Here is a 25,290-nt window from a genome sequence, read left to right as displayed (position 1 = left end):
CTCTACAACTGTGTCTCTGTTTCTGCCTTAGAAACAGGTTCATCTGTACCATTTTTCTAGATTTTCTCTTTCTGACTTACTTCACTCTGTATAGCAGTCTCTAGGTCTGTCCATGTCTCTACAAATGACCCAATTTCGTTCCTTTTTTATGGCTGAGTAATATTCCATTGCATATATGTGCCAGTCTCAGAGACCTCTGGGACAATACTAAATGCACCATTCTTTTTTATAGGCTTTTTCCCCCATTGTTTCCTAGGAGATCCTTTATACTACAGAAATTAGTTCTTTATGAGTTACAGTATTTTTCCTGTTTACATTTTGCCTTTTGAGAGTGTTTATAAATCTTACTCTTTAAATTTTCATCCTAGGAATGGATGTTGATATGAATTTCTCTCTTCCTGTTCTCCTTCCTTATCTCAGTGGTGTACATTTGTTTAAGATAAGTGACAGGGTCTGGGAACATTTTTGCTATAAAAATGAAAAGGCTAAATAGAATACCTAGGTGTGCAGATTGGGTATTTCACCACAAATTGTAAAGAACCTTGACTTGAAAAAAAAATGGTGTTTATTTTGCTTTATTCAAGCCTGGTCAACATTTTTCATTTCCTAAACTAGCCATATTATCCCATGTTTTGCAGCTCAAAGGCTGCTTTTCTTCCATAAACATTCATTTTTCACCGGTCAGCCAGCCTAATTCCTATTAATCCTATAAGTGTTGTTTAAGCATCACTTCCTATGTAAAGTGTTTCCTGAAATTTCTAAGTCAAATTTGATACCCCTTCCTTCCATTGCACCTTCTGCATATCGTTATTATAGATCTTCTCAAGTTTCATTGTCATTTAGTGTTTTATTTTTCTGTCTACCTTTTAGTTTGTGATCCCTCCAGAAACATATACTGGAATGTCATGTTCATCTTTTTTTTTTTTTTTTTTTTTTTTTTTTTTGCGGTACGTGGGCCTCTTACTGTTGTGGCCTCCCCTGTTGCGGAGCACAGGCTCCAGATGTGTAGGCTCAGCAGCCATGGCTCACAGGCCTAGCCGCTCTGCGACACATGGGATCTTCCCAGACCGGGGCATGAACCCATGTCCCCTGCATCAGCAGGCGGACTCTCAACCACTGCCCCACCAGGGAAGCCCTATGTTCATCTTTGTATTCCCAATACAAAGCACAGTGCCAGTCATGTAGTAGGCACTCTGTGTTTGTTAAATGAGTGGGTTTAATAGGGCCACTGCTATCCATTTGGTGCCTTTACAAGAATTAGAAGAAGAACAAAAAATTATATAAAAATACAGATTTTGTTAGAATAAGATACCTTGCTGCCACCTGCTAGGATATCTGCCACATCTGTGCTGTGAATGATACCCCTTTAGATCCACATTCTTCATAACTATATGCAGTAGCCCTGAGTTTCAAAAGCTAGCTTGACTACCTCTTATCTATGCACTTTTGGATTTGTTACTAAACACTTTTTGTCTTGATTTCCCTTGCCTGTAACATGGTGATCATAACACTTTCTTTACTTCCTTGTAAGATTATGACAGTTAAATGAAATAAGACATAGATAATCACCTTATAAAATTTTAGTAGGTGTACTTTCTTACATGCTATGAATGATTTGAAATAATCTACATTTTCAGTTGTTAATATGTGCAGGCATGACAAAGTAAATTTACTTTTTTTCAGCTTTATTGAGATATGATTGACAAATACAAATTTAATATATTTAGGTTGAACAACATGATTTTTTTAAAAAGTTATGCAACCTGATGATGTAATATACATACATATTGTGATATGATTACCACAATCAAATTAATTAACACACACAATTTATATGGAAACACAAAAGACCCCAAATATCCAATCTTGAGCAAGAAAAATGGAGGTGGAGGAATCAGGCGTCCTGACTTCAGACTATGCTACAAAGCTACAGGAATCAAAACAGTATGCTACTGGCACAAAAACAGAAATATAGATCAATGGAACAGGATAGAAAGTCCAGAGATAAATCCACACACCTATGGTCACCTAATCTATGACAAAGGAGGCAAGACTATGCAATGGAGAAAAGACAGTCTCTTCAATAAGTGGTGCTGGGAAAACTGGACAGCAACATGTAAAAGAGTGAAATTGGAACACTCCCTAACACCATACACAAAAATAAACTAAAAATGGATTAAAAAACAATGTTAGATAAAATTATAAAACCTTAGATAAAAAATGTATTTTCTTCTTTCAATAGTGTAAGACGAATGGAATGCAAGCCTTTTCTCAAGGTCTTAATGAACAACATCAGTCTCCAGTTAAAAAAGGTAAATTTTTACCATAATTCTCAACTTTCATAAGAGTTTTAGCATTCATGTAAAGTTAATATTTGCTTAGCTGCAAACCTTAGGTACATAAGAAATTTTATTATATTCTTTTGGTTGATTTCTGTCTATATTTGGTTATAGGTTTGACTGCTCTAAAGGGGAGACCACAATAACAGTGACTGAAACAAGATAGAAGTTTATTTCTGTATCTTCTGTATCATGTAAAATTTTGAGCTGGTGTACTCATTCTGGTTTGTGAAGTTGCTACCAGCCCCTGTATTATGCTGTCCTATGGCTTTACCATCCTCAATACATGGCTTCTATCTTATTGCACAAGATGAATGCCTCTACTCCAGCCACATGTCCCCTCTCTAGCCATCAGGAAGGAAGGAGGAAGAAAGTTCTAAAAAGTATGACCCAGAAGTTGCATATATAACTTCTATTTAATTTCTCATTGGCCAGAACTTAGTCATGCTGTACAAAGCAGACTGGAAAATATAATCTTTAGCTTTCCAGCCAGCTAATTCTATTGCTGAAGCAGAAAGGAAGAATTGCTCTTGGGAAGAACAAATAGTCTTTCCCACACCAGCTACTTTTTAATAAAGTAAAGATTATTTATTAATTTAGTTTCCAAATTTTTGTCAACCAATCTATGTATGTAATTTAAAAGTTACAAGTTATAAAAAATACTCTATTAGCATTTTCTTCCAGTATTTAACTCCATATTCTAAAGAAAATATTTAAATTGTTTCCATATTTCTCATTTTTTATATTATATTTTGAAAGCGTCTTTTGGAAAATGAGAATTTATGTCTTTCACATCAGTCCCCTCACTTCTTCAACCCTTCTATCTAACCCCTCCCCATCACATAGTTACTTAAATTTCATTTATAGCATCATCACTCTTTATATTATATGACTATATAAATACAGTTGCTTGGCTGAGAGGTGCATATCTCCGTTTCATACAATCCGTCTTTTTTCCTGGAGTTAACGTTTGCCTTGTTTTTCTATGCAACTGTTGTTAACTTTGCGCATCAGTTGCTCCAACAACTCTGCCACACTTATATATATATTTTCCTTATGGTCATATATATATCAGTTGGCAGTTTTTCCCCTGAAGGAGACTTTCCTTTTAGAATCTTCCATTATCCTGTTCCAGTATGGATTAATTACTCTTCAGTACTGCTGTGAAGCTGTTTTCCTGGAATGGACTTCTACTGTTATCTGGGGATATTCCCCTTGCAATTCTCAGGTTTCTTTTTTCTTCTTTTTGATTGAAGTAAAACTCATCATTTAAACCATTATAAATGTACAATATCATGCAACCATCACCACTATCTAATTCCAGAACATTTTTATTACCCCCAAAGAAACCTCATACCCATTAAGCAGTACTCCCTCATTCAGTCCTCTCCCCAGCCACCAGCAAACACTAATCTGCTCTTTGTCTTTATGGATTTACTTATTCTGGACATCTCATTTAATATAATTATAAAATATATTACCTTTTGTTTGTGGCTTCTTTTATTTGCCATAAGGTATTCAAAGTTCATCCATGTATCAGTATTTCATTCCTTTTTATGGATGAATAATATTCCATTGTATGGGTAAGCCACATTTTATTTATTTCTCAGTTAATGGACATTCAGTTGTTTTTACTTTTTGGCTATTATGAATAATATTGCTATGAATATTTGTGTACAGATTTCTGTTTGAACACCTGTTTTCATTTCTCTTGGATATATGCCTGTGAGTAGATTTGACAGGTCATATGGTAGTTCTGTGTTTAACATTTTGAGGAACTGCCAAACTTTTCCACAGTGGCTATACCCCTTTACATTACCAATAGCAATGTGTGAGGGTTCCAATTCCTTGACATCCTTGCTAGGATCTTTTTTTTTTTATCATAACCAATCTAGTGGGTGTGAAGTGGTATCTCATTGTGATTTTGATATTTATTTCTCTAATGACTAATGATTTTGAGTGTCTTTTCATGTGTTATTGGCCATTTGTATTTCTCCTTGGAGAAAGGTCTATTCATGTCCTTTGACCATATTTTAATTAGGTTGTTTTCTTTTTGTTGTTGAGTTTTAAGAGTTCTAGATACTAGACCCTCATCTGTTCTCTCCCTCTCTCTCCCACTTCCCTTCTGCCTTCCTCCCCTTCTCTCTCTCCCTATGTATGTGTGTGTGTGTCTATGTGTGTGTGTAATAAATATATACATATATTTATTAGGTATTAGATATGTATATATAAGACCCTTATCAGATATGTAATAATAGACACTAGACTCTTATCAGATATATAATTGTCAAGGACTTTTTCCTTTGTCTTTTCATTCTCTTAATAGTATACTTATATGTACACATTTTTAAAAATTTGTTGAAGTCCAATTTATCGTTTTTTCTTCTGTTGCCCATGCCTTTGATGTCATTTCTGAGAAATTGCCAAATCTCAGGTCATAAAGATTTATCCCTATGAGTTTTACAGTTTTAACTCTTACATTTAGGTCCATTTTGAATTAATTTTTGTATATGGTGTGAGTTATAAGCCAACATTCACTTTTTAAAATTGAGGTATAGTTGACATACAATATAATATAAGTTTCAGGTATGCAGAATACTGAATCAATTTTAAAGGTTATATTTCATTTATAGTTATTATAAAATGTTGGCTATGTTCCCTGCGTTATACTATATATCCTTGTAACTTATTTATTTTATACATGGTAGTTTGTACCTCTTAATTCCCTACCCCCCATATTGCCCCTCCCCCTTCCCTCTCCCTTCTGGTAACCACTGGTTTGTTCTCTATATTTGTGAGTCTATTTCTTTGTGTTATATTTAATAGTTACTTTTATTTTTTAGATTCCACATATAAGTGATATCATACAGTATTTGTCTTTCTCTGACTTATTTCACTTAGCATAATACCCTCCAAGTCCATCCATGTTGTTACAAATGGCAAACTTCCATTCTTTTTTGTGGCTGAGTGATATTCCATAGTATATGTATGCCACATTTTCTAATTCCATTCATTTGTTGATGGACACTGGGTTGCTTCCATATCTTGGCAATTGTAAGTAATGCTGCTGTGAATATTGGGATGCATGTATGTTTTCATTTTTTTCAGATAAATACCCAGGAATAGAATTGCTGAGTCATATGGTAGTTCTATTTTTAGTTTTTTTAAAAATCTCCATTCTGTTTTCCACAGTGGCTGCACTAATTTATATTCCCAACAGAAGTGAACCAGGGTTCCCTTTTCTTCACATCTTCACCAACATTTGTTATTTGTGTTCTTTTTCATGATAGACATTCTGACAAGTGTGAGGTGCTATCTTGTTATGATTTTAATTTGCATTTCTCTGATGATTAACGATGTTGAACATCTTTTCTTGTACCAGTTGGCCATCTCTATGTCTTCTTTGGATAAATGTCTATTCAGGTGTTCTTCCCATTTTTTTAATTGGGTTGTTTGTTTTCTGGATGTTGAGTTGTATGAGCTGTTTATGTATTTTAGATATTAACCCCTTATTGGTCATATCATTTGCAAATATTTTCTCCCATCAGTAGGTTATCATTTTGTTTTGTCAGTGGTTTCCTTTGCTGTGCAGAAGCTTTTAAGTTTAATAGGGCCCATTTGTTTATTTTTGCTTTTATTTCCTTTGCTTTAGGAGACAGATTCAAAAAAATATTGCTACAATTTATGTCAAAGAGTGTTTCACCCATGTTTTCTTCTAGGAATCTTATGGTTTCCAGTGTTACATTTAGGTCTTTAAACCATCTTGAGTTAATTTTTGTATATGGTGTTAGAGAGTGTTCTAGTTTCATTCTTTTACATGTAGCTATCCAGTTTTCCCAGCACCACTTATTGAAGATACTTTCTTTTCTCCATTGTATATTGTTGCCTACTTTGTGGTAGATTAAATGACCATAAATTCATGGGTTCATTTCTTGGGCCCTCTATTCTATTTCATTGATCTATGTGTATGTTTTGTATCCTACTGTTATTTTTTTTAATTGAAGTACAGTTGATTTACCATGTTGTGTTAGTTTCTGATGTACAGCAAAGTGATTCAGTTATACATACACACATATATATATTCTTTTTCATATTCTTTCCATTATGATTTATTACAGGATATTGAATATAGTTCCCTGTACTATACAGTAAGACCTTTTTGTTTATCCATACTGTTTTGATTACTGTAGCTTTGTATATAGTGAAGTCAGGGAGGATGATACCTCCAGTTCTGTTCCTCTTTCTCAAGATTGTTTTGGCTATTTGGGGTCTTTTCTGTTTCCATACAAATCTTAAAATTATTTGTTCTAGTTCTGTGAAAAATGCCATTGATATTTTCATAGGGATTGCATTGGATCTGTAGATTGCCTTGGGCAAAATGGTCATTTGAATAATATTAATTCTTCCAGTCCATGAACAAGGTATATCTTTCCAAATATTAGTGTCGTCTTCAGTTACTTTCATCAAAATATTAGCAAACTGAATCCAACAATACATCAAAAGAATCATACACCATGATCAAGTGGGATTTATTCCAGGATGCAAGGATTTTTCAATATCTGCAAATCAATCACTGTGACACACCACATTAACAAATTGCAGAATAAAAATTATATGATCATCTCATTAGACACAGAAAACGCTTTTGACAAAATTCAACATCCACTTATTATAAAAACTCTGTAGAAAGTGGGCATAGAGGAATCATACATCAACATAATAAAGGCTGTATATGACAAGCCCACAGCTAACATCATACTCAATGGTGAAAAGCTGAAATCATTTCCTTTAAGATAGGCAAAAGACAAGGATGCCTACTCTCACCAGTTTTATTCAACATAGTATTGTAAGTCATAGCCACAGCAGTCAGACAAGAAAAAGAAATAGAAGGAATCCAAATTGGAAAAGAAGAAGTAAAACTGTCACTGTTTGAAGATGACCTGATACTATTCATAGAAAACCCTAAAGATGCCACCAGAAAACTTCTAGAGCTCATCAATGAATTTGATAAAGTTGCAGGATACAAAATTAATATACAGAAGTCTGTTGCATTTCTATACACTAACAACAAATGCTCAGAAAGAGAAATTGAGGAAACAGTCCCATTTACAATTGCATCAGAAAGAATAAATACCTAGGAATAAACCTGCCTAAGGAGATAAAAGACCTGTACTTGGGGGCTTCCCTGGTGGCGCAGTGGTTGAGAGTCCACCTGCTGATGCAGGGGACACGGGTTCGTGCCCCGGTCTGGGAAGATCCCACATGCCATGGAGCGGCTAGGCCCGTGAGCCATGGCTGCTGAGCCTGCGCGTCTGGAGCCTGTGCTATGCAACGGGAAAGGCCACAACAGTGAGAGGCCCGCGTACTGCAAAAAAAACCAAAAAACAAAAAACACCTGTACTTGAAAACTGTAAGACACCAACTTTATAGTTTTGCATTAGGTATGCAGTTTTCTCGTCACCATTTCTTAAAAAGACAGTTTTTTTCTTCATTGAACAATCTTGGCACCTTTGTAGAAAACCTTTGACCATAGGTTTATGTGTTTATTTCTGGGCTCTCAGTTCTGTTCCCTTGATCTGTAAGTCTACCCTTATTTCAGTACCACACTGTTTTGTTTACTATAGCTTTATATTAAGTTTTGAAATTGGGAAGTATGAGTCTTCCAACTTTGTTCTTTTGCCAGGTTGTTTGGTTATTTGAGATCCCTTGCAATTCCATGTGAGTTTTAGAATCTGTGCTTCCATTTCTGCAAAAAAAAAAGAAAAAGACAAGACTGTGGGAATTTCGATATGGATGGCATTGCATTTGTAGGTCACTTTGGGGGATTATTGCCATCTTAACAGTATTGAATCTTCCAATCTGTGAACATGGGATATATTTCCATTTATTTAGGTATTCTTTAATTTCTTCCAGCAGTTTCTTAGTTTTCAGTGTACAAGCCTTATACCTCTTTGGTTAAATGTATTCCTACATATTATTTTTGATGCTAAAAAACTGGTTTTCTTAATTTCCTTTTTGTGTTATTTATTAATTGTGTATAAAATACCACTGATTTTGTGTGGGGACATTTCTATGAGCTTAAAGAAATAAAGGATCATAAGAGAAAATTATGAATAATTAATTGTATGCCAATTAGGTAATTTAGATGCAATAGAAAAATTACTAGAAACACAGAAATTACCAAAACTTACTCAAGAAGAAATAGAATATCTGAGTAAACCTATAAAACGTCAGGAGATTGAATTTGTAATACAAAATCTCCCAACAGAGAAGAGTCTAAGATTTGTTGGCCTTACTGGTGAATTCTACCAAACATTTAAAGAAGAATTAATACTAGTCCTTCCCAAGTTCTTCCAAAAAATCGAAGAGGAAGGGACACTTCCCAACTCCTCTATGAGACCAATATTACTCTGATATAAAAGCCAGACAAAGATATCACACAAAAAGAAAACTACAGACCAATATCTCTTAAAATATGGGTGCAAAAATTCTCAGTAAAATACTTGAAAACCATATTTAGCAGCACAATAAAAGATTATGCACTATGGCTAAGTGGGATTAATCCCAAGAATACAAAGGTGGTTCAACATTTTAAAATTAATCAGCATAATACACCACATTAACAGAAGGCAGGGGCAAAGAAGATACATCACTATCTCATTTGATGCAGAAAAAGCATTTGGCAAAACCCAATACCCTTTCTTGGTAAAATCTCAGAAGCAAGGAATAGAAGGGAACTTCCTCAACATGATAAAAGGTATATATGGAAAACCCACAGCTAACATTGTACTCACTGGTGAAAGACTGAAAGCTTTCCCCTCTAAGGTAAAGAACAAGTCAAGGATGCCCACTCTCACCACTTTTACTTAACATTATGGAAGCTCTCACTTGAGCAATTGGTCAAGAAAAAGAAATAAAAGACATTCAAATAGGAAAGGACAAAGTATTCTCCAGTCACACATGACATGGTCTTATGTGTAGAAATCCTAAAGAATCCACATAAAAAATTTAAACCTAATGAATTCAGCAAAGTTACAGGATACAAAATCATTGTCATTTATGATTTTAGTAATTTGAGTCTTTTTTTCTTAGTCTTCATCAATTTTAAACTTTTCAAATAACCAACTTTTTGTTTTGTTGATTTTCTCTGTTGCTATTTTATCTCTATTTCATTTATCTCCACTCTAATCTTTATTTCCTTCATCCTTGTAGCTTTTGATTTAGTTTGCTCTTATTTTTACTAGTTCTTTAATTTTTAATGTTAGATATTGATTTGAGCCATTTTTTTAGTATAGGCAATTATAGCTGTATGTTTTACTCTGAGTGCTGCTTTTGCTGCATCCCATAGATTTTGGTATGTTGTCTCCTTGTTTTCACGTCTCAACGTGTTTTCTCATTCTTCTGTTATTTTTCTCTTTGACCCATTGGTTGTTTAAGAATATGTTTTTAATTTACACATATTTGTAAATTTTCCAGTTTTACTTCTGTTATTGATTTGTAGTTTCATTCCATTGTGGTCAGAGAGAATACTTTGCATATCAGTGTTTTAAAACTTTTTGAGACTTCTGTGGTCTAACATACAGTTTGTCCTGGATGTTTTATGTGTACTTAAAAAGAATGTATATTCTGCTGTCGTTGACTGAAGTGTTCTGTATAGTCTGTTAGGTCTATTTGGCTTATAGTGTTGTTCATGTCTTCTCTTTCCTTTTTGATCTTCTGTCTAGTTTTTCATACATTATTGAAAGTGGGGTTTTGAAGGCTCCAATTGTTATTGTTAAACTGTGTGTTTCTTCTTTCAATTCTGTCAGTTTTTCCTTTCTGTTGTTAGGTACATATATGTTTATAATTGTTATCTTTTTAATGAATTCACCCCTTTATCGTTATATAATATCCTTTTTTTTCCCTTTTAACAATTTTTGTCTTAAAGTTCGTTTTCATTTAATGTTAGTATACCCTCTCCAGCTTTCTTTTGGTTATTGTCTGCATCAAATATCTTTTTCATTCTTTTACTTTCAGCTTATTTTGTGATTGGATCTAAAGTGAATATCTTTAGACAACATATAATTGGATCATATTTTTAATCCATTCTGCCAATCTCTGCTTTTTAATTGTTTGTGACATTTAATGTAATAACTAATAAGGAAGAACAGCTCTACCCATTTTGCTATTTGTCTTCTGTAAGTCTTTTATCTTTTTTTATTCTTCAGTTCCTCCATTAATGCCTTCTTTTATGTTTAATAAATTCTTCCTAGTGTATCATTTTTATTCCCTTTTTATTTCCCTTGTCATATATATTTTAGTTATTTTCCTAGTGGTTGCACTGGGGAATAACTGAATTTACAACAATCTAGTTGGAATTAATATCAATTTAGTTTCAAAATTATATAAAACTTTACTCTTATATAGCTATATCCCACCTTTATGTTGTTATTGTCTTTATACATATTTCTACATATTTTGTCTTTATACATTGCATAATCTATCAACCTAGATTTGCATTTTTATGTATTTGTTTTTTAAATCATACAGGACAAAAGAGGACTCACATCCAAAAATTCATTGATACTGACATTTATATTTACCTATGTAGTTATGTTTACTGGTGTTCTTTATTTCTTCGTGTGAATTCTAATTACTGTGTACTGTCCTTTTATTTCAGCCTGAGGATTTCCTTTAGCATTTCTTGTAAGGCAGGTTTACAAGCAATGAACTCTCTCGGTTTTTGTTTATCTACAAATGTCTCAATTTCTTTTTCATTTGAAGGTAGTATTGCCAGATATAGATTTCTTGGTTGACGTGTTTTTTGCTTTTAGTAACTTTTTCATCCCACTGCTTTCTGGCTTCCATGATTTCTGATGAGAAATCAGCCTTTTCTCCAATTGAGAATCCCTTGTAAGTGATAAATTGCTGCTTTTCTTCAAGATTTTCTCTTAGTCTTTTAACAGTTTGCTTATAATGCATCTGAGTGTGAATCTCTTTGAGTGTATTTTGCTTGTAATTTGTTGAGCTTCTTGGATGTGTCAGTGTGTGTATTTCATCAAATTTGGGAAATTTTCTGCTATTATTTCTTCAAACATTCTTTCTGCCCTTTCTCTCTCCCCTATCTTTCTGGGTCTTCCATTATGTATTTGTTGGTATTCTTGTGTAGTCCCACAGGTACCTTAGGCACTGTTCATTTTTCTTCATTCTTTTTTCTTTCCATTCATCAGATTGGATAATGTCATTGACTTATCTTTAAATTTGCTGCTTCTTTCTTCTGCCTGGTCATATCTACTGTTGAACCTTTCTAGTGAATTCTTCACTTCAGTTATTGTAATTTTCTTCTCCAGAATTTCTATTTGATTCCTTTTTATAATTTCCATTTCTTTATTGATATTTTAATGATATTGATATTTTGGCAAGACACTTTTCTCATGGTTTCCTTTAGCTCTTTGGGCATATTTAAATTAGTTTATTTGAAGTCTTTCTCTAGTAAGTCCAATATCTCTGCTTCCTCAGGGAAGATTTCTATTAATTTCTTTTTTCCTGTGTGTGGGCCATACTTTATTATTTCCATGACCTGTATTTTTTGTTGTTGTTGAAACCGGATATTTTGAGTATTATAATGTGCTAACTGTAGAAATCAGATTTTCCCCCCTTCCCAGGGTCTGTTGTTCTTGTTTGTTGTAATTGTTGTTTTTCTTGTTTAATGAGTTTTCTGAACTAATAGTATAAAGTCTTTATTTGTCATGTGTGGCCATTCAAGTCTTTTTGATATCTTCATGGTCAGCTAATGATTTGGCACAGATTTCCTTTAATACCTAGAACCAAAAAAAGCCCTTTCCCAGTCTTTGCATATGACCTCTGTGTGTGTGTTGGGGTGTGCCTTCAGTACTCAGTCTAGAAGTTTACAGCTCTGCCTTTGCCTTCACTTATTGCTTGTGAGGAACCTGAAGGTCAGCAAGGGGTGAGAGCTTGGGAACTCCTCAAGCCTTTCTGTGAGCATGAGCCTAGCCTTTAGCATGCATGTAGCCTTCTAAATTCCTTGGAACATCTGAGAGTCTTTCATGCCTTTATTCCCCAACACATCTCTTTCCCTAGCCTTTCCTCCTGAGCTTTTTGTTTTGCCTATTGTTTGCTCCAGTTGTTATCCCTTGTCCTAGGTGGAAGTGGCTAATACATTTCCATCTAAAAGTTTTGACAAATAGATTCAGATAGTAGCCTCAGACCTGGGAGAGTTCTTAGGTGAAATATAGGCAAGTCCTTTGAGATGATTCTTCAGGGAGCCACCAGAGAGGTCAAAAAAAATGCCACCACTATTCTTTGAGACTGGTCTGTATTGCTCTCTCTAGTAGTGGGAACCTAAATCAGGAATGAGGCCTGTTATTTTCAAGGCCACAGCCAAACTGGGTTGGCGGAGATGTTCCCAGGCAAGTTAAAATGCCACAAAACTCTACCAAATTTAGCTGATTTTTTCTTCACTAAGCATTCCCCTGTTTTTTGCAAGGTTTTGATTAAATTCCAGAATTTAGGAAAAAGTTGATTCTGGAAGTTTTTGACACTTTATTTGTTGCTTTTGTGGAGGGAAGGACTTTTAGAGTTCCCTACTTGGCAATTTTCGCTGACATCACTCTCTTCTTAATTCCTTTGCTTTCTTTTTTCTTCATTTTGCTCAAGTGCATTCTTCAGGAGCTTCATTGTAAAGGGCATTGGGTTGGTGAATTCTTTTAATCTGTGTATTTACTTACACACTTGATTGGTAGTTTGGTTGGATAGAAAATGCTGAGTTGAGGATGAACCTTAAAAACATTATGCTAAGTGGAGAAGCCAGACACAAAAGATCTGATATCATATGATTCCACTGATATAAAATGTCTCGAAAAGGCAAATCTATAGAAACAGAGTAATGATTGCCTAGATTGGATTGGGAATGGAGAGTGACAACAAATGAGAGTGAGGTATCTGATGATAGTTGATGTAAAAGTTCTATATTTCGCATTTGTGGCCACTCAGGTCTCTTTTGTGATATCTTCATGGTCAGCTAATGATTTGGCAGAGATTTCCTTCACTGCCTAGAACCAAAAAACAAAAATATATTGGGGCAGTGGTTGTGCAACTCTGTAAATATACTAAAAATCATTTAACTGTACACTCAAAATGAGTAAATATTATACTATGTAAATTATACCTCAATAAAGCTATGGAGGAAGAGGAAGAGGATGAAAATAAGAATTAGTAGAGCTCTGCTTGGTAGTGCTGTCAAAACCTGCTGAGTGAAACACAGTGAGTGAATCTTCAACCTCAGGAGCCTGTGCTTTGGGAACTCACAAGAACAAGCTGGGTTTCCCTTGTGTTGATTAAATATAGAATTTGATTTTTAAAATTTCCAGGTTGAAAATTATTTTCATTATAAAATTTTAAGGCATTTTGCTTTATTTTCTAGCAGTCTATGTTAATTGGCTCTTAGTTCTATGAAGTCCAGTGCCATTCTGATCCCCAGTTCTCCAAGGCCCTTAGTAAATGGCTTTGTCTTTTGTTTCTGTTTTTTATTTTGTTTTGTTTTGCCATTGTTGCTCTGGAAGTATTTTGGATTGTGTGTTTACCTTAGGTTTTCTGAAATTTCCTATTGTTGTGTCTCTTTTTGTAGTCTTTTTTTTTTTTAACTCAAAGTTTTCTCCTGATCAATTGGTGAACTTCTTTGATCTCAAGACTTAGGTTCTTCTGATGTGGAAATTTGTGAATATTTCTTTGATAATGTTTCCCATCTCTATTTTCTTTGTGTTCTTTTCCTAAAACTGTTATATTAGTAATATATTAGTAACATTAGCCTACTTGACTCTGATTGTTTCTCTAATTTTCTTATTTTTCATCTTCTCATCTTTCAGGTTTACTTCCTAATAGCCTTCCTCAATTTCTTTATTTGGCAGCATAGTCCAGAGAACAACTTGGAATTGAGTATTAGCCATTAGTTCTTTTAAAAGCCACAAGTCATTTCCATCACTGGAAAATTCTTTCACTTCTTCCACATTGTGCAGCAGCAATCTCTCCTTTCCTCCCAGCAGTTTCACTCCTAGTTTTCCACGAAAGGGAAATGAAAAAATAGGTCCACACAAGAACTTATAGTATATCCAATTCATCCAAATTGTCAAATGTTGGCTTAAAGTTGTTCATAGTATTCTCTTATTTTCTATTTAATGTCTATAGGACTGTGGTGATAACCCCTTTCTTATCTTTGATATTGATCATTTGTGTTCTTTTTCTTTATCAGTTAGTCTAGCTTGAGATTTGTCAGTTTTGTTTCTGTTTTCAAAGAACCAACTTTTGGCATTTTAATTTTATATATTTTTTCTATTTTGGTGATGTTTCCTTTCTATGAATTCCTTTCTTCTATTTTGGGTTTAGTTCTATTTTGCTCTCCTTTTTATAGCATTTTTAGGTGGATTGTTAGGTCATATGTTGTAGATATTCTCTTATTATAAGAATGTATAAGAACGAGTGATGGTAGTCAGAAAGAGAAAGACATATACCATATGATATCACTTATACGTAGACTCTAAACTGTGGCACAAATGAACATATCTACAAAACAGAAACAGACTCACAGACATAAGGAACAGACTTGTGGTTGCCAAGGGGGAGGGGCATGGGGGAGGGAAGGACTGGGAGTTTGGGATTAGCAGATATAAACTATTATATATAGGATGGATAAACAACAAGGTCCTACTGCATAGCACAGGAAACTATATTCAATATCCTGTGATAAACCATAATGGAAAAGAATATAAAAAAAATGTCTATATGTGTATAACTGAGTCACTTTGCTGTACAGCAGAGATTGGCACAACATTGTAAATCAACTGTACTTAAATTAAAAAAAAAAATTACAAACCTAAAAAAACGGAATGTTTAAGAACAAAGCTGAAGGAATAACCCTCCTGTGAGATTTCAGGCAATACTAAAAAGCTACAGTAATCAAAGCAGCATGGTATTGGCACAAAAACAGACATATAGATCAATGGAACAGAATAGAGAGGCCAAAACTAAATCCACACACCTAAGGTTAATTAATACATGACAGAGGAGACAAGAAATAAACCCACATACCTACAGTTAATTAATACATGACAAAGGAGACAAGAATATACAATGAAGAAAAGACAGTCTCTTCAACAAGTGGTGTTGAGAAAGCTGGACAGTTACATGTAAGTCAGTGAAATTAGAATACTCCTTCACAGCATTTACAAAAATGGTTCAAAGACCTATATATAAGACATGACACCATAAAAACAGCAAAGGAAACCATAAACAAAGCAAAAAGACATCCTACGGACTGGGAGAAGATATTTGCAAGTGATGCTACAGACAAGGGCTTAATTTCCAAAGTATACAAACAGCTCATACAACTCAATATCAAACAAACAAACAACCCAGTCAAAAAATGGGCAGAAGACCTAAACAGACATTTCTCCAAAGAAGACATAACAGATGGCCAACAGGCACATGAAAAGATGCTCAACATTGCTAATTATTAGAGAAATGCAAATCAAAACCACAATGAGATATCACCTCACACCGGTCAGAATGGCCATCATCAAAAAGTCTACAAATAATAAGCACTGTAGAGGGTGTGGAGAAAAGGGAACTCTCTTACACTGTTGGTGGGAATATAAATTGGTACAGGCACTGTGGAAAATAGTATTGAGGTTCCTTAAAAAACTAAAAATAAAGTTATCATATGACCCAGCAGTCCCACTCCTGGCTATGTATCTGGAAAAGATGAAAACTCTAATTCAAAAAGATACATGTGCACCCCAATGTTCATAGCACTGTTTACAATAGCCAAGACATGCAAATAACCCAAGTGCCCATCAACAGTCAGTTGCCTTAAGAAGATATGGTATATATACACAATGGAATATTAGCCGTAAAAAAGCATGAAATATTTCCATTTGCAGCAACATGAATGGACCTAGATAATATCATAGTAAGTGAAGTAAGTCAGACAGAGAAAGACAGGTATTATATGTATCACTTATATATGTAGTCTAAAAAATAATACAAATGAATCTATGTACAAAACATAAACAGACTCACAGACATGGAAAACAAACTGGTGGTTACCAAAGGGGAAAGGAAGGGGAGGAGGGATAAATTAGGAGTATTGGATTAACAGATACAAAATACTATACATAAAATAGATAAGCAACAAAGATTTATTCTACAGCACAAGGAACTATATTAAGTATCTTATAATAACCTATAATGAAAAATAATGTGAAAATATATATATTTTGTATATTTATATACTTATATTTTTATATTATACACAATATTATATATATATAATCACCTGAAAGTAACACAATACTGTAAATCAACTATACTTCAATTAAAATAAAGAATTTATGTTTTCCTTGGAGCACTACTTTAGTTGCACTGCAGCAATTTTTACATTTTTTTTTTTTTTTTTTTTTTTTGCGGTACGCGGGCCTCTCACTGTTGTGGCCTCACCCATTGTGGAGCACAGGCTCCGGACGCACAGTCTCAGCAGCCATGGCTCACGGGCCCAGCCGCTCCACGGCATGTGGGATCTTCCCAGACCGGGGCACGAACCCATGTCCCCTGCATCGGCAGGCAGACTCTCAACCACTGTGCCACCAGGGAAGCCCTACATTATATTTTAATTGTCATTAAGTTTAAACTATTTTTAACTTACTTATCTTTGACTTGTGAATTATTATAAAGTATGTTATTTAATTTCTAAGATATTTGAGATTTTTCTGGATATCTTATTAATAGATTTCTTAATTTACTTTGTTGTCAGAGAATATAGTCTATATGATTTCAAGCTTCTTAAATTTATTTTTTTTATTTTTAGCATTTTTTTAAAGTTGACATATATATTATATTAGTTTCAGGTGTACAACATAATGATTTGACATTTGTATATATTGGGAAATGTTCACTTCAGTAAGTCTAGTTAACATCTGTCACCATACATAGTTACAAAATTTTCTTTCTCTTGTGATGAGAACTTTTAAGATTTACTCTCTTAGTGACTTTCAAATATGCAATACAGTAATATTAACTATAGTCACCATGCTGTATACATTACATCCCTGGGACTTATTTTATAACTGGAAATGTGTAACTTTTGACCCACTTCACCTACCCCTTAGCCCCACCTGTGGCAACCATCAATCTGTTTTCTGCATCTGTAAGTTTGTGGGGTGTTTTGTTTTGTTTTTAAGATTCCACATATAAGTGAGGTCATATGGTATTTGTCTTTCTCTGTCTGATTTATCATAATGCCCTCAAGGTCCATCCATGTGTTGCAAGTGGCAAGATTTCCTTTTTTTTATGCCTGAATAATATTCCATTGTGTGTGTGTGTGTGTGTGTGTGTGTGTGTGTATATATATACACACACACACCACATTTGCTTTATCTGTTCATCCATCAGTGGACGCTTAGATTGTTTTCATGTCTTGGCTATTGTAGATGTCCTGCACTCAACATGGGGGTGCATATATGTTTTTGAATTAGTATTTTTATTTTCTTTAGAAATGCCCAGAAGTGAAATTGTTGGATCATGTGGTAGTTCTGTTTTTGATTTTGAGGAACCTTCATACTGTTTTCCTTAATGGTTGCACAAATTTACATTTCCACCAACAGTGCACATGTTCCCTTTACTCCACATCCTCGTCAACACTTGTTATTTCTTGTTTTTTTGATGACAACCTTCCTAACATGTGATAGCTCATTGTGGTTTTGATTTGCATTTCCCTGATGATTAGTGATATTGAGCATCCTTTCTTGTATATATTGGCCATCTGTATGTATTCTTTGGAAAAATGTCTATGCAAATCCTCTGCCCATTTTTAAATCAGGTTGTTTGGGGTTTTTTGCTATTGAATTGTATGAGTTCTTTATATATTTTGGATATTAGCCCCTAATCAGATATATGATTTGCAAATATTTTCTCCTATTCAGTAGGCTGCCTTTTCATTTTGTTGATGTTTTCCTTTACTATACAGAAGATTTTTAGTTTGATGTAGTTCCACTGATTTATTTTTACTTTTTGTTGCTTTTGCTCTTGGTGTCAAATCCAAAAAATCATTGCCAAGACCAGTGTTATGGAGCTTACTGCCTATATTTTCTTCCAGGAGTTTTATGGTTTCAGGTCGTACATTCAGGCATTTAATCCATTTTGAGTTAATTTTTGTGTATAGTGTAAAGTAAAGGGTCCAGTTTCGTTCCTTTGCATGTGGCTGTTTAGTTTTCCCAATACCATTTATTGAAAAGACTGTCCATTTCTCATTGTATAGTTTTGGTTCCTTTGTTGTATATTAATTGACCATATATTAGTGGGTTTATTTCTGGGCTTACTATTCTGTTCCGTTTATCTATACATCTGTTTTTAGGCCAATGCCATACTGTTTTGATTACTATAGCTTTGTAATATAGTTTGAAATCAGGGAGTGTGTTACCTCCATCTTTGTTGTTCTTTCTCAAGATTGGTTTGGCTATTTGGGGTCTTTTGTGATTCCATACAAATTTTAGGAATTTTAGGAATTTTTTGTTCAATTTCTGTGAAACATGCCATTGGAATTTTGATAGGGATTGCATTGAATCTGTAGATTGCTTTGGGTAATATGGACATTTTAATGATATTAATTCTTGTGATCCATGAGCACAGAATATCTTTCCATTTATTTGTGTCATCTTCATTTTCTTTAATTAATGTCTTAAAGCATACAGGTCTTTCCCTCCTTGATTAAATTTATCCCTAGGTTTTTTTATTCTTTGTTGCAATTGAAATTGGGATTGTTTTCTTAGTTTCTTTTTCTGATAGTTTATTTGTGTATAGAAACACAACAAATTTTTGAATATTGATTTTGTGTCCTGCAACTTTACTCAATTCACTTATTAGTTCTAACAGTTTTTGGTAGAGACTTCAGCGTTTTCTTTATGTCACCTCCAGATAGTGACAGTTTTACTTCTTCCTTTCCAATTTGAATACCTTTTTCTTTTTTTGGCTAAATTGCTCTGGCTAGGAGTTCTAATACTATATTGAATAAAAGAGGTAAGAGTGGCCATCCTTGTCTTGTTCCTACTCTTAGAAGTAAAGCTTTCAGCTTTTCACCATTGAGTATGATGTTAGCTGTGGGCTTGTCATATGTGGCCTTTATTAGGTTGAGGTATATTCCCTTTATATCTGCTTTGTTGAGAGTATTAAGTATAAACGGATGTTGAATTTTGTCCAATGCTTTTTCTGTATTTATTGAGATATCATATGATTTTTGTCCTTCATTTTGTGATGTGGTATATCACATTGATTGATTTGTGGATATTGAATCATCCTTACATCCCTGGAATAGATCCCACTTGATCATGCTGTATGATCCTTTTAATGTATTGTTGAATTTGGTTTGCTAATATTTTGTTGAGGATTTTTGCATCTATGTTCATCAGGAATATTGGCCTGTAATTTTCTTTTCTCATGGCATCGTTTTCTGGTTTTTGCATCAGGGTGATGCTGGCCTCATAAATTGAATTTGGGAGTGTTTCTTGGAAGAGTTTGAGGATTGGTATTGATTTTCCTTTGAATGGTTGGTAGAATTCACCAGTGAAGCCATATGGTCCTGGACCTCTGTTTGTCGGGAGGTTTTTGATTCTGATTCAATTTCATATTTTCTATTTCTTCATGAAATAGAAATAGATTGTAGGTTGTCAGTCTTGGTAGGTTGTATGTTTCTAGGAATTTATCAGTTTCTTAGAGGTTGTCAAATTTGTTGCGTATAACTGTCCATAATATAATCTTATCCTTTGTATCTCTGTGGTATCAGTTGTAATGTCTCCCTTTTCATTTCTGATCTTATTTATTTGAGTCCTCTTTTTTCCAAGCCTCTTAAATTTATTGAAACTTGTTTTATAGCCAACATATAGTCTCTCTTGGTTACTGTACCATATCTCTGTGAATATAATTTGTATTTTGCAGTTGTTGATGTAACTTTTCTAATTGTCAGTTAAATCAAGGTGGTCCATAGTATTGTTAAGATCTGTGTCTTTTCTGGTTTTTTTTTTTTTTGTCTAGTTATATCAGTTGCTGAGGGAAGGGTTTTTACATTACCTAATATTTTTGTGGAATTGTGTGTTGCCCCCTTTATTTCTGTCAATTTTTGCTTCATGCATTTTGAAACTCTGTCCTTAGGCACAACACATTGATAATTGTTATCTCTTTATCTAATGTTAAGAGCCACTCTAGCCTTCTTGTTCTTAGTCTTTGTGTGGTATATCTTTTTATATCCATTTACTTTCAACCTATCTGTGTCTTTATGTTTAATGTGTATTTCTTGCAGGCAGCATGTAACAGTGTCTCTTTTTATTTGTTGTGTCAATTTATGGCCTTTAATTGCAGTGTTTATCTTAGGAGTGAGTATACTATGGCCCTCAGGCCAAATGCCCAATTTGGAAATTAAATTTTATTGGAATACAGCCACATGCTTTATTTAGTTATTATCTGTGTTTGCTTTTCTGCTACAAGACAGAGTTGAGTAGTTGTGACAGAGATTATATGTCCCAAACTCCTCAAGTATTTACTTTCTGGTCATTTACAGAAGAATTTTGCTGACCCTGGTTTAGACCATTGAGATTTAATGTGATATGGTCGAATTTAGGCATATAATTTTATTATTTGTTTTCTGTTTGTCCTCATTTTTGTTTGTTTTTGTTTTCCCCTGTTCTTTGGATTTTGTTAAGTTTAATTTTTGGCATTTAATTATATCTATTGTATTTTTAGCTGTATTTCTTTGTATTTTTAAGTGGTTGATCTAGGGATTATAATATCTAACTTTCTCAGTGTACTTGTTAATATTGTACTTCATGCAAAACAGTGATGGCAAAACTTTGCAACCATATGTAGTTTCCTTTCCTTTATCCCCCTGCATTGATCTTTTTGCTATAGCTGTATGCATTATATCTCCATACCTTGGAAATCTCACCAGGCAGTGTCAGAAGTTTTGCTTTTCAACAATCATACATATTTTCATAAAACTTAGATAAGGGGGAAAAAAAAGGAGTCTGTTATATTTATTCAGCTATTTGCCATTTCTCTTTTGTTCTCTTTTAAATCTTAAGATGAAAGACTCTGTCTGGTATCATTTCCCTTCAACCTGGAGGACTTCCTTTAGTGTTTCTTATAGATCAGGTCGGCTGGTGACAAATTCTTTTAGTTTTCTTTCATCTGAAAATGTTTTTTACTTCATATGCATTCCTGAAGGATTTTTTTCACTGGCTATGTATAAGGGAAAAACTACACTCCTCCTGTGTTTTTCCTCTACTCTCAATACTCTATTATACTCACAACACTTCTGACACTAGATGTGAGGTTTTTCCACATATCAAGCAATTCATTGCGAAACCAGCTTGGTGTCCTATAATTCAAGTTAATTCTGATATAAACTGGAATTACTGTAGATGCCACAGGGTAATGGCCTGGTCACATAAGACTACCCTCCACTTCTGATGACAGTTACAAGTAAAGGTTCCCAAGACCCCCTTCTTGGATTCTGTCATTTTCTAGGACAGCTTACAGAACTTAGGGAAACCACTTTCTTACATTTACCAGTTTATTACATAATTAAGGGTATGATAAAGAATGTAGATGAATAGTCAAATGAAGATATACATAGGGCCGGGTTTTGTAGGGTCCCAAGTGCAGGAGCTTCTGTGGAGTTGAGTTACACCACTCTCTGGTACGTGGATGTATTCACCCACCCAGAATCTCTCCAAACTCTTTACTTTTTTGATTTTTATGGAGGCTTCAACACGTAGGCACCATCGATCCTTAACTCAATTTCCAGCCCTTTCTCAGAGGATGTAGCGGTGGGGCTGAAAGTTCCAAGCTTCTAATCATGGCTTGGTCTTTCTGGTGATCAGCCCCCATCCAGAAGCCCACCAAGAGTCACCTCATTAGAACAGAAGACCAAATCACCCAGAAAATTTTAAGAGATTTAGCAGCTCCGGGTCAGGAACTAGTGTCAAGGAACAAATATTAGAACAAAAGACGCCCCTAGTGCTCTTATCACTTAGGAAATTACAAGGGAAAGGATTTTTGTGCCAGGAACAGGGACAGAAACCCATATATATATTTTTTCTTTTATTTCACAATATGGGAACCTAGGTTTCAGTCCTTTTCTGTTGGAAATTTAAAGATTATAGCTCCACTATTTCTGGCCCAGCAAATGGTCTCATATAGACCAAGATGGTGATAGTCTCTGATGACAAATCTGCAAATATTTGAATCATTGTTCTCCTTGAAGATCGGACCCTATTTTGGACCTTTTTCACCATTATCTACAATAAATGTTTCTTGAATTTATTGGATTGTATTAAATTTTTAGTAAGTTAATATAAAGACTAGACAGGCTTATTAGGGTTCCATTTCCATAGGCTTATCAGTATCTGAATTGCCCAATAGGTGTTATACCTGTTATATTTTATAATAGAAGATTTCTTTACTAGATATGAATAAACCAGATAAAAGAAGCAATGCGTTACCAAGTTTCTGAAATGTTTCCTTGGTTAATTGGCTTTGTTTCTGTGTAAAAGGAAAATTGGAGGCAGTAGATGTTTGTCAGAGCTTTTTCCCCACTTCTCTTTTACATAAAAACTACTTACCATTTTATAAAATAATGGACAGTTAAGGGACATCCAGAAAGAAATGAGCCAAAAAGTGTTCTGGGAGAGTTCTGTGCTTTATAACATTACATTTGATGTTTTGATATCTACAGAGAGAATCAAATACAGCAGAGATTTTCTGTTGAAGCTCTCAAGTGTTTCCATCTGCAGAAAAAAACCAGACTTTCTGCCTGATCATCCCATTGTACTTCAAAAACCAGTAAGTAGTTTTCTAATTTTGTATCGTTTTAATCCTAAATATTTATCTTTTAAATATTTTTGTATAGTTTTAATTCTAAAATATGTGTCTTTTAAACCTTTTTAATCTTTCTCATTGTGAAATATAATTCAGAAAAGTACATAAATCTAAATGTATAATATAACCAATTACTGCAAGTAATTACGACTCTGGTCAAAAATAGAATGGAATTGTCATATTTTAGGAAATATTTTTGTTTTTCAATTAAGTTTTATAATTCACCTGAAATTGATTTTACTATATGGTGTGAGGTAGGGGTGAAGTTTTATTTTTTTCTGCATGGATATCCAGTCATCCTAGCAATATTTAGCGAAAGGATAGTCCTCTGCCACCTTTGCGGCAATATATTTACATGTGGTCTTTCTGGGCACTCTGTTCTGTTCAGTTACTCCTTTTATACAGTAAAACAACACAACTATTCTTCGACACATCTTTGCTGTTTCTTAGCCCTTTATATTTCTGTGTCACCTCATCAAATTATATCAAAGTAAATACACACAGTAAATACATACATGTATCTTTCAGGATATTGATTGGAAAGGACATGAGTTTCATGCCAAGCTTGGGTTCAAGTTGTAGCTCCACCTGTGTACTGGTATATTGTTCAAGCTTAGGCAAGTCACTAAACGTTCTTGAGCCTCAGTTTTGCAATTGTGATAAGGGGATGATTTCTAATTGTTAGGATTAAATGAAATGTATGAAATTGCTTTTAGCATGGTACTTATCTCTCATTATGTACTCAGTAGCTGTTGATTTTCATCTTTTATGGTCTTTACTTCCATTTTGACTGGAATTTGAATTTCTTTTATTTATAGTTTTCATAAACACCATTTTATACAGGTAAAGGTGTATAAAAGGTATACAGGCATACCTCAGAGATGTTGCAAATTTGGTTCCAAACAAACATTGCAATAAAGGGAGTCACACAAATGTTTTGGTTTCCCAGTGCATATAAAAGTTATGTTTACACTATACTGCTCTTAGTTGTGCAATAGCATTATGTCTGGAAAAAAACTATTTACATATCTTAATTAAAAAACAATTTAGTTATTTATTGCTAAAAAATGCTAACCAACATCTGAGCCTTCAGCAAGTTGTAATCTTTTTGCTATGTAACATTGAAGATAACTGTTCACAGATCACTATAACAAATATAATAATAATGAAAATGTTTGAAATATTGGGAGAATTACCAAAATATAACACAGAGACTCAAAGTGAGCAGATGGTGTTGGAAAAATGGTACCCACAGGCTTGTTTGATGCAAGGTTGCCACAACCCTTCAATTTGTAAAAAACACAGTATCTACAAAGAGCAGTAAAGTGAGGAATGCCTGTAGTATTCTACTGAGATGAGTTCAGAATATAGGTATGCTAAGAATGGGTCAAATGTGAGATATAAAATACCTCCTGTGTTCTCCATTTGGGGGATTTCTTACCCTTTGGAATCCATAGCTTTTTTTTCATAATTACAATTTTTTGTATTTTAGTTTATTCATAGTGTATCAATGGCTCTTAATTTAAACTCACTACCTTGTCGACATCCAGCCAATTCTTTTTAAAATTAAAGCATAAATTTAAAAGTTTTTTTCATAATACCTTGCTCACAGGAATATTTAATGAGGTAAAGCATCCTTGATGATATTTGAATTTTTCTACCTGTTCAGAGATCTTAGGGGCATATAATCCTTGGTCTATAAGAATAAATCTAAACTTCAGTGCTATATAAAATAGAGTCGCTTTCTCATTTGAAGGCTTTCCACTTCTAACAACATTTTATTTTGTCAATAGAAGTTTGACCTACACATTATTTTGAGTTTACTTTTGTTTTATGCATTAATAATATTTTCTAAAAATTAGGTACCACAAAAACAGAACAACGGGTTTTGAATACAATCTAATATATTTAAATATAATATATGTATTATATAAGTTTTACTAAACACAGAAGAACTACTTTATTTGACAAATTCCAGTTACTTAATAGTTTCTATAGTAACATGCATTTAGATCTGCAAACACTTAATAGGTCA

General features: G+C 33.9%; 1 protein-coding gene across 2 annotated transcripts in view; it reads left to right on the top strand.

The window, feature by feature from the left end:
- Nucleotides 1-25,290, top strand: part of C17H8orf88 (chromosome 17 C8orf88 homolog) — a 41,943-nt gene that overhangs the window by 14,705 nt on the left and 1,948 nt on the right. For both annotated transcript variants that reach the window (XM_032610676.1, XM_032610677.1), the window contains exons 4-5: nt 2,243-2,312; nt 23,113-23,219. In XM_032610676.1, the coding sequence (XP_032466567.1) occupies nt 2,243-2,312; nt 23,113-23,219 (177 nt within the window). The remainder of the gene's footprint in view (nt 1-2,242; nt 2,313-23,112; nt 23,220-25,290) is intronic.

This window comes from Phocoena sinus, chromosome 17, assembly GCF_008692025.1.
Source record: "Phocoena sinus isolate mPhoSin1 chromosome 17, mPhoSin1.pri, whole genome shotgun sequence".
In the NCBI taxonomy this organism is placed as follows: domain Eukaryota; kingdom Metazoa; phylum Chordata; class Mammalia; order Artiodactyla; family Phocoenidae; genus Phocoena; species Phocoena sinus.
This window is presented reverse-complemented; position numbering and strand designations above follow the sequence as displayed.